Below are 11,082 nucleotides of genomic sequence, written 5' to 3' on the forward strand. Positions count from 1 at the left end.
TTAAATACGGTCTGAAGGAAGGATCAAATTACATAAGTTCGTTCAAATAAATTGTAAAATAAACCATGAACTGATTAAACAAATTATGGAAAAAAAAATAATTAGGACTTTCTTCCACCGACATCATATCACTCCAAATATATTGTAGACTTGAAGCCTTTATGAGTATACAGTACTTGGCACTTGAGTAGGTATCCTGTTATGCATTTGCCAACTTGAGTAGGGCACCTATGGATGCCAAGCTTTCCACGAGTCATCAAATGGTTCGGCCACGCCTTCACCTTTCAGAAGCTTAACAACTGTTAAAATTTTGGTTGGAAGGAATAATTGCACAATCAATTGATTGGGTCCATCTGAAAAAGTAATGTAATCCTATGTAATTATTTGATTTTCTTTATTTCCATTATCAAGGGAATTTTTCTATATAAGTGGTGACCTGACCATTCTATTGAGTATAGAAAAATTAGAGAGCATTTCTTCTAAAATCAAGCAATCGTAAATTCCATTTCAATCTTCTATATGATTGTAAATAGGTGGAAGTGGGCATATATATATATGAGTCGAGAGATGGCAAACTAAACATATGAGAAACTTTGCACGATAGCAAGAAAACGAATATTGATATGTATAAACTTCATGGCCATTATTACGTTGCTTTGTTTTTTCTTCCCTTCACTACCTACAAGTTCTAGTCCTTTTGTTTGAAGTTTGAAGTTTTCTTTGCGAATCGAAGATCGATCATGTGGAGGCTTAAGATAGGTAAAGATGGAAATGATCCTTACATATATTCCATGAACAACTTTGTAGGAAGACAAATATGGGAATTTGATCCAAATGCAAGAACTCCTGAAGAGCAAGCTGAAGTTGAACACTTACGCCAACGTTTTGCAAAAAATCGTTTCAATGGTCTTCCTAGTGGTGACTTGCTTTGGCGCCTCCAGGTAATGTCATTTTCAAGTTTTTAATAATAAGAATAGGTACGTTTAACTTTTATAATTTCAAATTGACCTTTTTTTTTAAAAAAATATGATGGGTTAGTAAGTGCACCCGGATATCTTCACTAGGTGGACACTCTCTTAGCACTCTCATTATTCCTACTTCATTAATAATATCACCAAAAAATGGAAAATACATTACTTTATATATGAAAAATAATCTGAGCCCAATAAAGTAGAAATGATGATTGTGCTACGGAGGTGTCCGGAGGTGTCCACCTAGTGGAGATGTCCTGGTGCACCTACTGATTCATTTCGTATTTAAAAAAAAAAAAAAAAAAAAAACTCACGTTAGTCTCCTTAAGACATTTTACTCACCTTAATGTTTGAATTTCATGAGTAATTTTCTCTCATGATAAAACAAATTAACTTTCTTGTAGAAGAATCACCTCATCCACAATATACGACGAACTATACTTTGGAAAAATAAACCAAATGTGAATAAATTAAAAAAAAATGTTTTATGAGAGAAAGTGATTGTAAAAAAGTTCTTAATAAAAACAATTTGAAGAAGAAACATATTTATATATTATTCTTAGTCATTCTAATAGTTGTTTCTCTTCTTTTCAAGAGGGTTATTTTCGAAAAGATAAATGAATTCATGAAACCATGCAACTCTATACAAATGGTCATATACCATTTATTCCAACGCAAATTGGAAAAGTAGTGATTTTAAAAAGTTCTTATTCCTATTTGTTACATTAATTCAGCATTTTTAAAATTATTTTAAATATAACAAAATATATTTAAGTAAAGGGGAATTGTTAGTAATAAAACATTTGACAAAATATTTACAACTCCTAGAAAAATTAAATTAAGTATAATAAATTTTATCTTTGAGTGGTAATAGTTTATCGAATTTTTCTATTTTTGAAAATTTTCTTAGTTAAATAATAAAAATATTTTCTCTCTCTCTCTCATTCTTTCTTATTTACCTCTTACTCTCCATCCCGTGTTCAAAATTTATATCTGCAATATATATAAAAGAAAAGAATGGTTCGTTACGCAAGAAAAGGAATACATATCCATTACTGACTCACCTTGATATTTTTATGTTATTATATTACAAATTGTTATATGAAATTGAATGGAAAAACAATAATTAATTGAAATGATATGGGTGCAGTTTCTTAGAGAGAAAAAGTTCAAACAAAGTATACCACAAGAGAAAGTTGAAGATGGAGAAGAAATAAGTTATGAAAAGGCATCAAATGCAATGAGAAGAGGAGCACATTTCCTAGCAGCCATACAAGCAAGTGATGGGCATTGGCCAAGTGAAACATCAGGCCCTCAATTTTACTTGTGTCCTATGCTAATTTGCATCTACATTATGGGTATAATGGACACAATATTGAGTCCTGAGCACAAGAAAGAAATGTTGCGTTATGTCTATAACCATCAGGTAAACCATATTCTCTTATCATCTAAATTTATAAATTTCAAGGTATATAGTGGTGAATAATGTAAAATACTATACAACAAAAATGCTCACTTTTTAAAAGTGAATTTAGCTCAACTAGCATATTAACTCTTCTCATTCTCTATTGTACTATTGTACTGAAAAAAATAAAAACAAAACTCACCTCGGGCATGTTATATAGAACTTTTTTGGAGGATCATATTCTTTTTACCCATATGTTTCACTAAAGAACCACACAGGTGGAGAGGCATAGAGTAAATAATTGATAACTACTAATAGTACTTTGCAGAACGAAGATGGAGGATGGGGGTTGCATGTAGGTGGTCACAGTAACATGTTCTGCACTACCTTTAATTACATCTCTTTGCGTTTACTTGGGGAAGGACCTGAGGTTGAAGAACTTTCGAAATCCAGAAATTGGATACGACACCATGGTGGTGTCACCTCGATACCTTCTTGGGGAAAGACATGGCTCTCGGTATAAATATCAATTTCATCTCCATATTGTAAATTTTTTAAAAAAATTTTAATAACCTATTTTTATAAAGTCTAATGTTAGTTATATAGTACACAGGTACATTCTGTTTCATTGATATACCAAATAGGATGTATAACAGTTGGCATATAATATACCAAAACATAAAAGCACACCTGCTCATACACAAATAAGGGTAAAATCATAAAAATAAAAAATTGGAAATCTAGTTTTTTTTTTTCTATATGTGCAATCTTAGAATATCATCATTGCTATATATTCATAATTCCTTTAATATTTCTTGTGTTAGAAATTTTAACCTATTTGTCACTTTCTTATTGACTCCATCCATGTAAAGATACTAAACGTGTTCGATTGGTCTGGAAGCAATCCCATGCCTCCTGAATATTGGATGTTACCCACTTGGCTTCCCATTCACCCATGTAAGTTCAACTTTCAACTATATCCTAAACTAAATTAATTATAATATTCATCATATTATATACATCCATACAAGCCTTTTATATATATATATGAAACTTTTTTGATTTTGATCGATGATGACTTGATTCATACAGCAAACATGATGTGTTACACTCGAATCACCTACATGCCCATGTCTTATTTGTATGGCAAAAGGTTTCAAGCACCACTAACGTCTTTTGTTTTACAATTAAGAGATGAACTTCACACTCAACCTTACCATCAAATTGATTGGAAGAAAGCTCGTCACATGTGTGCTATGGTATGATGCTATATATCCTTCACTCCATATATTTAATTACTTAGCTAGGCCACACCCATTTATATATTATATATATGTGTGTATGATTAATGTTGCAGGAAGATTTGTACTTTCCACATCCCATTGTTCAAGACTTGCTTTGGGACACTCTTTATTTACTTAGTGAACCACTCATGACTCGGTGGCCTTTTAATAAATTGATTCGTCAAAAAGCCTTGAATGAGACTATGAGACATATTCATTATGAGGATGAAAATAGTCGCTACGTTACCATTGGCTGCGTTGAAAAGGTTCCATATCTCAACTCTTTGCTCATCGCAATTTTTCTCTTTATATTTTTCTTTTATTAACATGCATCACTTTTGAATTAGATCTAGCTATCTTGGTATACCTATGGATCCCTCAATTTATAGTATCTTTAACATTCAACTAATATAATATATATAAGTTTTTCTTTTTCGAAAAATGATATGATGAGTCAATAGGAGCATCCAGACATCTCCACTAGGTGGACATCCCTTAACACTCTCATCATCCCCGCTTCATTAATATAATTGGAAAAAGTACAATAACAAGAAACAAGGATGACAAAACAGAGAGCATAAGAGTAGAGACAAGCCCAAAGCAAAGAGAGAATAAAAATCATTAAGATTACTGGCAATAGCTCGAGAATAAAGGGGATCTAGAGGTCCAAAAACCCGTCAGAGCACAGATATCCTCCCAAAAGGTTGATGATCGAGGAGCTTTTTTCCTTGAATATACGATTGTTTCTTTCCATCCATATATTCCAAAGGGCCAATGAGATAATGTTAAATTTGATAATGTCCTTTTGGTGGCGTTGATCGATGTTGCAAAGCTCGGTGCAGCGGGAGGATACACTTAAATGTTGCATTTTTCAGCTGATCAGATTTTCAATTTTTCTCCAAATAGATCTAACTATTCTGCAGTGACTGAATAGGTGACTGATATCTTCTAAGCTTTGTCTACATAGAGAGCACCCGCTTAGGCTAAGATTAAGAGTAGGGACCTTTCTCTGGACAACATCAATTGTGTTAGTACATTTATGCAGTAGGAATAAACAAATGAAAAATCTACATTTTTTGGGAATCTTGGATTTCCAAAGTTTTTTGAAAATCCCGGCATTGTTTGCATTGTTCATGTCAGCTTCAGTGCAATGGCCTTTTTAACGGATGCAATTGAGAAGGTGCCATTTTGATTTAAGCTTCAGATGGGGATGTCTTACATTACTTTGGATACTAAACTTGTTTAAATAGTTTTAGTTTATATATCTTCAAATGTCCAATTTTATTTTATTTTTAATAAATATTAAATTTAATTCCTCGTTTGAAACACAAATTCGTCTACTTGGCATGTGTTAGCATGCCCTATTGCAAAGTTCTTAAGATGTGAAGGGCTCCCTGAGGCACTTACGTATACAAATTGCAACACTCATACAAGTGGAGTCTTACTGTCTGGTGTCTGGAGGGTGGTTAAGCTGGTAAATAAGAATGAGTCAGATTTAATTGAAGTTCCCTTTTTTGTTGAGGATGCAAAAGATTTGATGAGGAACTCTTGGAAAATGTTTTTCTTTAAGCATCTTCAGTTGTCTCTCAATGTGTTTTAAGCATTTTCAATTGTCTCTCAATGTGTTCTCGCTCACAGCCTAACAACAAAAGCCTTGAATGAGAGAATTTCTGATGTTCTAATTTTTCCATACCTTTAACGGTTCTCGTTACTCATATCTTGTGACGATGTCTTCTATAGTTCTGTTTGCTATCTTGTTCCACTAATAATAATAATAATCCTCAAAGTTATGGTTTTTTACCCACAGCCTCTATGTATGCTTGCTTGCTGGATTGAAGATCCAAATAGTGAAAGCGTGAAGAAGCATTTAGCCAGACTTCCTGATTATTTCTGGATGGCTGAAGATGGTATGAAAATACAAAGTTTTGGTAGCCAATCATGGGATGCTGCTTTGGCCATGGGAGCTCTACTTTCTTGTAATATCACACATGAAATTGAGACTGTCCTCAACAATGGCCATCAATTCATCAAGAACTCTCAGGTGATTAATATATGCTAACTAATTTTTGTAAATAATTCAGACATTATTTTAAATCTTTGGATGGAACTCTAAATATTTTTAGATTATTTAGGAAAGAATGTTTTTCAAGTATATTTTTGCACTTTAAATAATCTTTGGACGGAACTCTTTGGTTAGATTTTCATAACATTGTTTTAATGACAAAACTTCTAAAAATATTTATAAGTATAATAAAATATCACGATCTATTTTTATCGTAAAACTTCTAAAAATATTTATAATATTTATAAGTATAGTAAAATATCATAATCTATTTTGGTTGTTGGTCACTATTTTTTATCACCAACCTCTAGTTGTCGATTCCTCCGCTCAATCCCTGGTTAACAATCAGTAACCAAAAACTAGTGAGCCATCGTGGAAGTAACCTTAGTCCTTTTAGTCGTTGATAGTATTATCAGTGGGCATTGGTCGATTGCGACAGCATGTAGGGGTCGCCATGGTATGAGTGAACGTAGAAAGATTTAGAAGGCCAGGTAACTTTTTTATATATTATGGAAATTTTGGAGGGATAGTCTCATGGTAGTATTTGTTTTTCAAAATTAAATATTTAAAAGATCAATCCAAACACACAGACTCAATATTGCTTTGTGCCTTACCCAGACTTATAAGTTATATGTCGGGTGAAATTGTAGGTTAGAAACAATCCTTCAGGTGACTATAAAAGTATGTTTCGCCATATGTCTAAAGGATCTTGGACCTTTTCAGACTGTGATCATGGATGGCAACTTTCTGATAGCACTGCTGAGAACTTAAAGGTGTGGCTTCAAATTTCACTTAATTCATTACTTTCCACACATTAATGCATGCTATGACTATTAACAATATTTAATCAAACTTATAAAATTTCTAGTGTTGCCTACTTCTCTCCTTGCTACCACCTGAAATAGTTGGCGAAAAAATGGAACCAGAACGTCTCTACGATGCTGTTAATGTCATCCTAAGCCTGCAAAGCAAAAATGGGGGTTTACCACCCTGGGAACCAGCATCAAGTTACTACTGGATGGAGGTATTATGAAAAAGAAAAATATTTATATACATCCTGGGAGCTAACACCCATTTTTTTCATAGTTCAACAATAGTTTGAATTACAAAACTTTCCCCTTTTCTTTTACTTTTAACATTTGCATTTAAAAGTGGGTAAAAAAATGTTGTTTTAACCTCTTCCTCTTTTATTAATGTTATAATATATATATATAGTTGTTTTTTTAAAAAAAAAGATACGTTTGGGTCAGTAGACGTACTCAGGTATTTCTATAGGTGAACATCCTTTAACGTCCTCATCATTCCCGTTTCATTAATATAATCAAAGATAGTTCAGGAAGCAAGAAGAGTACAATAAAAGGCTAGAGATAAGCCCATAACAAAGACGCAAAAGGCTAAACAAAAACATGAATATTTAAAACAATAGATTTGGCGTTATAGTTTGCAAAGAGCTTCGATCTAGTAGACCAAAGACTCGGCTGTGAGAGCATGAACATCATCCCAAATCTCACAAGTGGATCTTTAATTTCCTCTTCCCTTGAATATTCTGTGATTTCTTTCGAGCCATAAGGACCAAAATAACACAGCAATGACGTTGAAAGTGATGGCCCCTCTTTTGCTCTTCTGATTGATAGAGCAATCCCTTTGCATAAAGATTTTACGCTGTGTCCTGTGTATTCTGCCAATGTATCAGTTTCCCAGCCCTCTTTCAAAGTTCCGGACAGTTTTGCAAGAGATGAAAATATGGTCTAAGATTTCCGACTTCTTTTTTGATAGATAGCACCAATTTGGATTGAGGTGCCAATTAGGAAGACGCCTTTGAAGTTTATTTATGGTATTAATACATTCATATAGGAGAGTCCAAATGAAGAACTTACATAAATTTTGAAAAATGGAAGTGTTGATTCTTTCACCATCATTCTATTCATCAACCTGTAATGCTCATTTGATGGATGCTACGTTAAACTGCCCATCCGAATTAAGCTTCCATAAGGGGTGTCAGCACCACTGTTTATGCCTGGGGTATAGTATATACTGTTAACATAGGCAACCTTAGCTATGTCCAGAAGTTTTCTTGAACTGTATCTACATGGAAGATGTCTTAAATGTATAGATATCATAAATATTTTAGAATTGTGTTGAAGTATGAAAAATCTAAATAAATAACTCAAAAGTAAAATCTAAAAATATCCTAGCATTTCTTCGGGCTTCGAGTTCAAATTCTAAAGAATTCCAATTTAGGTAATGAAATATTCACCGAAATATCTAAGAAAGTCTAGAACAATCTTTCTCACTTGGGCACAAAAGATCTCTCACCTATCAATATTTATATGCCAGTAGAAAAGCTAAAGATAAAGTTAGACAAACTGAAGGAAAAAGCTGTGAGCAAGTATTAAGAAAACAAAAGGTCCTCTTCAAAAAGTGTTTCATTGTAGGGAGAGATTGTGATACGACGGATGTGTCAACCTAATCAAAATATTTAGAAAATATTTGAGGGTACCAAATGATCTCTCGGTTTCTTTTTTAAAAAAATGTGTATGTAAACTTTCTTCAACATATATATTGTGTATCTTTAAACTCATCCTACCTTGTGCTTAATTAGTGGCTGAATCCAGTGGAATTTCTTGAAGACCTAATCATCGAGCACGAGTACGATTTTTCATTAATTAATTTTCATTCTACTAAATTAAATTATAATTTTTTTTATTTTATTTGATTAAACCTAATAATTAAGTTAATTAATATTATTCTGAATTTATGAATATTATTTTCAGACATGTGGAGTGCACCTCATCGGCGTTACAAGCCATACTTTTATTTAGGAAACAATACCCATCACATAGAAAGGAAGAGATCAATAAATTTATCAACAAGGCTATTCGATTTCTTCTGGACACACAACTGCCTGATGGTTCTTGGTAACCCTATTTATTATTACACATAATGGGTACTGACATTTTTGTACAAATTACCCAAGTTTCACTTCAAAATCTGGTTTGACTCTCATTTTGAAAACAATGAAGAAAAACTTAATTGTCAAGCTTAGCATGTGGAAATATTATTGTATTAGATTAGCTGATCACCAAGTACAAAACAAGAGAGTCTGTGTGAATGTGAGAGGGAGTGATGAAAGCAAAAGAGTTATACAACTCTTGGTCTTAGGCGATGATATGTAGATGTGCCTTCTGATCCCACCATCCTTTTATGATTTGTTAAAAAAAGTTAAGAGTTTTGTTTTAAAAATCTAGGTCAAACGAAATTTCCAACATGAGATTTTAGTCTTCGTTACAAAAATTTTATAGAGAAAGTTTCAAGCATTGTGTGTGTATACATATATAGGTATGGAAATTGGGGGATTTGCTATACATATGGAACATGGTTTGCACTTAAGGCATTGTCAATGGCGGGGAAGACTTATGAAAATTGTGAAGCACTTCGAAAAGGAGCTAATTTTCTAATTAACATACAAAATTCAGAAGGAGGGTTTGGAGAGAGCTACTTGTCATGTAGCAAGAAGGTAACACGTGTAGATTTATTTTTTAACTTACTTTCTACCCTCAGTGTAGAGATAGTGTCAATTATACGCAAATTTTTAACTTTTCATGATATGATCTATATACATTCGTTATAGGGTATTATCGTCGAGGTTCTAGATTTTATTCAAAATTCTAAAAGATTTATTGGTAATTTGAAATGTTTATATGGATGTTATTCAAACAATATTCTTCTTATGTGTATATATATATAATTTAACCAATTGTAAATTATTGTATCAATTATATGGGGGTAGCGTATATATGTATATACTTTGTATATTATATATTGATTGGATGGTTATTATTGGATGCACCACATAGAGATACATACCGTTGGATGGAAAACGATCAAATTTGGTGCAAACGGCATGGGGTTTGATGGGTTTGATATGTGCTGGACAGGCAAGTTCCTTTTCACTTATAACTTAAACATGTTGTTCTTTATCCTTTAAAATCAATCATTTAACTTCTTACACCTTTTGAATGTAATTTTCGTATAATCAAAACTTATCTTGAATGCTTAAAAGATGTTTTAGAGTAACGAAAAATATTTGTTTCTTCCACGAAGATCTGCTCTTTATGGGAAGGGACTAGGAAAATTTTCCTTGTTAGCTAAGTGGGGATGGAGACAGACAATTTATTTTCTTTCTCACAGCCTCTCCCTTTTTCTGTCTTTGCTTCCTATGATTCTTTTTTCAATTTATTATTTATTATTTTTTTATTTTTGTTATAAATTATTGTTATTGTATGTATTTTAATGACAAAGATAATGGTTATGTTTGAATCTAATGATTATTGAAGATTTAGATTACATAAATGAATGGTAATTATTTCCTTCTCCTAGAATATTTTAAGCAATTTTCTCTAAATTTTAAATTTTCATGTTTTCAATTTAATTAAGGGAACGCAATCTCTACAAGTCTTCTATTGAAAACTCCCATTCCGTTCTCTGCAAAATAAAACAAACAATTTTACAGAGATGGAGACTTAACAGGAAGTGGAGATCCCAGATGGGAAACAAACCCCCAATAATCCACCCTTGATCTCCTCGAGCATCTCTATTTTAGAATCGTCTTGAAAAAGAATTTGCTTCAAAATAACACTAATGAAATACTTAATTAACAGGCAAATATAGACCCCAATCCAATTCATCGTGCTGCCAAGGTTTTGATCAATTCTCAAACTGAAGATGGTGATTTTCCACAAGAGGTGATTAGTGCCATTTTTCTTTCTTTCTTTCTTTCTTTCTTTTTCTTTTTCTTTTTCTTTTTTCTTTTTTTTTTTATTTTTGGGTTTCCTTCTAAAACATATATTGCTAACCAATATAATTAACAACTTCTAATTGTTTACATGTGCAGGAAATTACTGGAATATTCTTCAAAAATTGCACATTACACTATGCAGCATATAGAGAAGTTTTTCCAGTGATGGCATTGGGAGAATATTGTAACAAAATTTCCCTGTTTTCTAATGAAAAACAATAAATTTGAGATTTGAATTAATCAAACCTATAAACTACAAATTAATAAATATGCAGACTTGGACTCAATTAAAAGAGAAAAAAGATGAAGAGTACTTTTATACTTTTATTATGAAAATGTGATGAAGTTCAGATGATGTCTAGAGCTTCTCTCGATAAGTACATCAAATTATAAAGAATTGGGCTAACCATTTTTCTATATGGCAAGAGAATTAAGATGTATATCATAAAATGTCGATGGGAATTTTTTTCTTCTCAAATTGACAAAGTATAGAGTACAATCTTTGCTTCCAAATCACTTATGCTTATTATCTTCGCGTATATGTATCTCAAAAGAAATTGCAT

The 11,082-nt window shown here is 32.3% G+C and overlaps 1 protein-coding gene across 3 annotated transcripts; it reads left to right on the forward strand.

Annotated features, from left to right (window-relative positions):
* Positions 1 to 446: 446 nt before the first annotated feature.
* Positions 447 to 10,787, forward strand: LOC103495616 (isomultiflorenol synthase-like). 3 transcript variants are annotated; one of them, XM_051084760.1, is made up of 15 exons: positions 447 to 941; positions 2,122 to 2,397; positions 2,705 to 2,893; positions 3,249 to 3,333; positions 3,469 to 3,635; positions 3,734 to 3,925; positions 5,467 to 5,700; positions 6,372 to 6,494; positions 6,590 to 6,745; positions 8,324 to 8,370; positions 8,496 to 8,639; positions 9,061 to 9,238; positions 9,579 to 9,659; positions 10,383 to 10,466; positions 10,616 to 10,787. In XM_051084760.1, the coding sequence occupies exons 1-15, from the start codon at positions 741 to 743 to the stop codon at positions 10,739 to 10,741; spliced, it is 2,283 nt and encodes a 760-aa protein (XP_050940717.1). In that variant the 5' UTR covers positions 447 to 740; the 3' UTR covers positions 10,742 to 10,787. The 3 variants fall into 3 exon arrangements, with proteins under 3 accessions (XP_050940717.1, XP_050940718.1, XP_050940719.1); XM_051084761.1 differs by lacking the exon at positions 2,705 to 2,893; XM_051084762.1 differs by lacking the exon at positions 447 to 941 and having other exon boundaries at positions 2,238 to 2,397; positions 2,695 to 2,893.
* Positions 10,788 to 11,082: the final 295 nt, after the last annotated feature.

This window comes from Cucumis melo, chromosome 5, assembly GCF_025177605.1.
Source record: "Cucumis melo cultivar AY chromosome 5, USDA_Cmelo_AY_1.0, whole genome shotgun sequence".
Taxonomy (NCBI): Eukaryota; Viridiplantae; Streptophyta; class Magnoliopsida; order Cucurbitales; family Cucurbitaceae; genus Cucumis; species Cucumis melo.

Coding starts and splice junctions, on each gene's coding strand:
- LOC103495616 (XM_051084760.1), top strand. CDS start 741: ATGTGGAGGCTTAAGATAGGTAAAGATGGAAATGATCCTTACATATAT. Junction 3,636..3,733: donor CTCGTCACATGTGTGCTATG/GTATGATGCTAT, acceptor TTAATGTTGCAG/GAAGATTTGTACTTTCCACA. Junction 8,640..9,060: donor CAACTGCCTGATGGTTCTTG/GTAACCCTATTT, acceptor ATACATATATAG/GTATGGAAATTGGGGGATTT.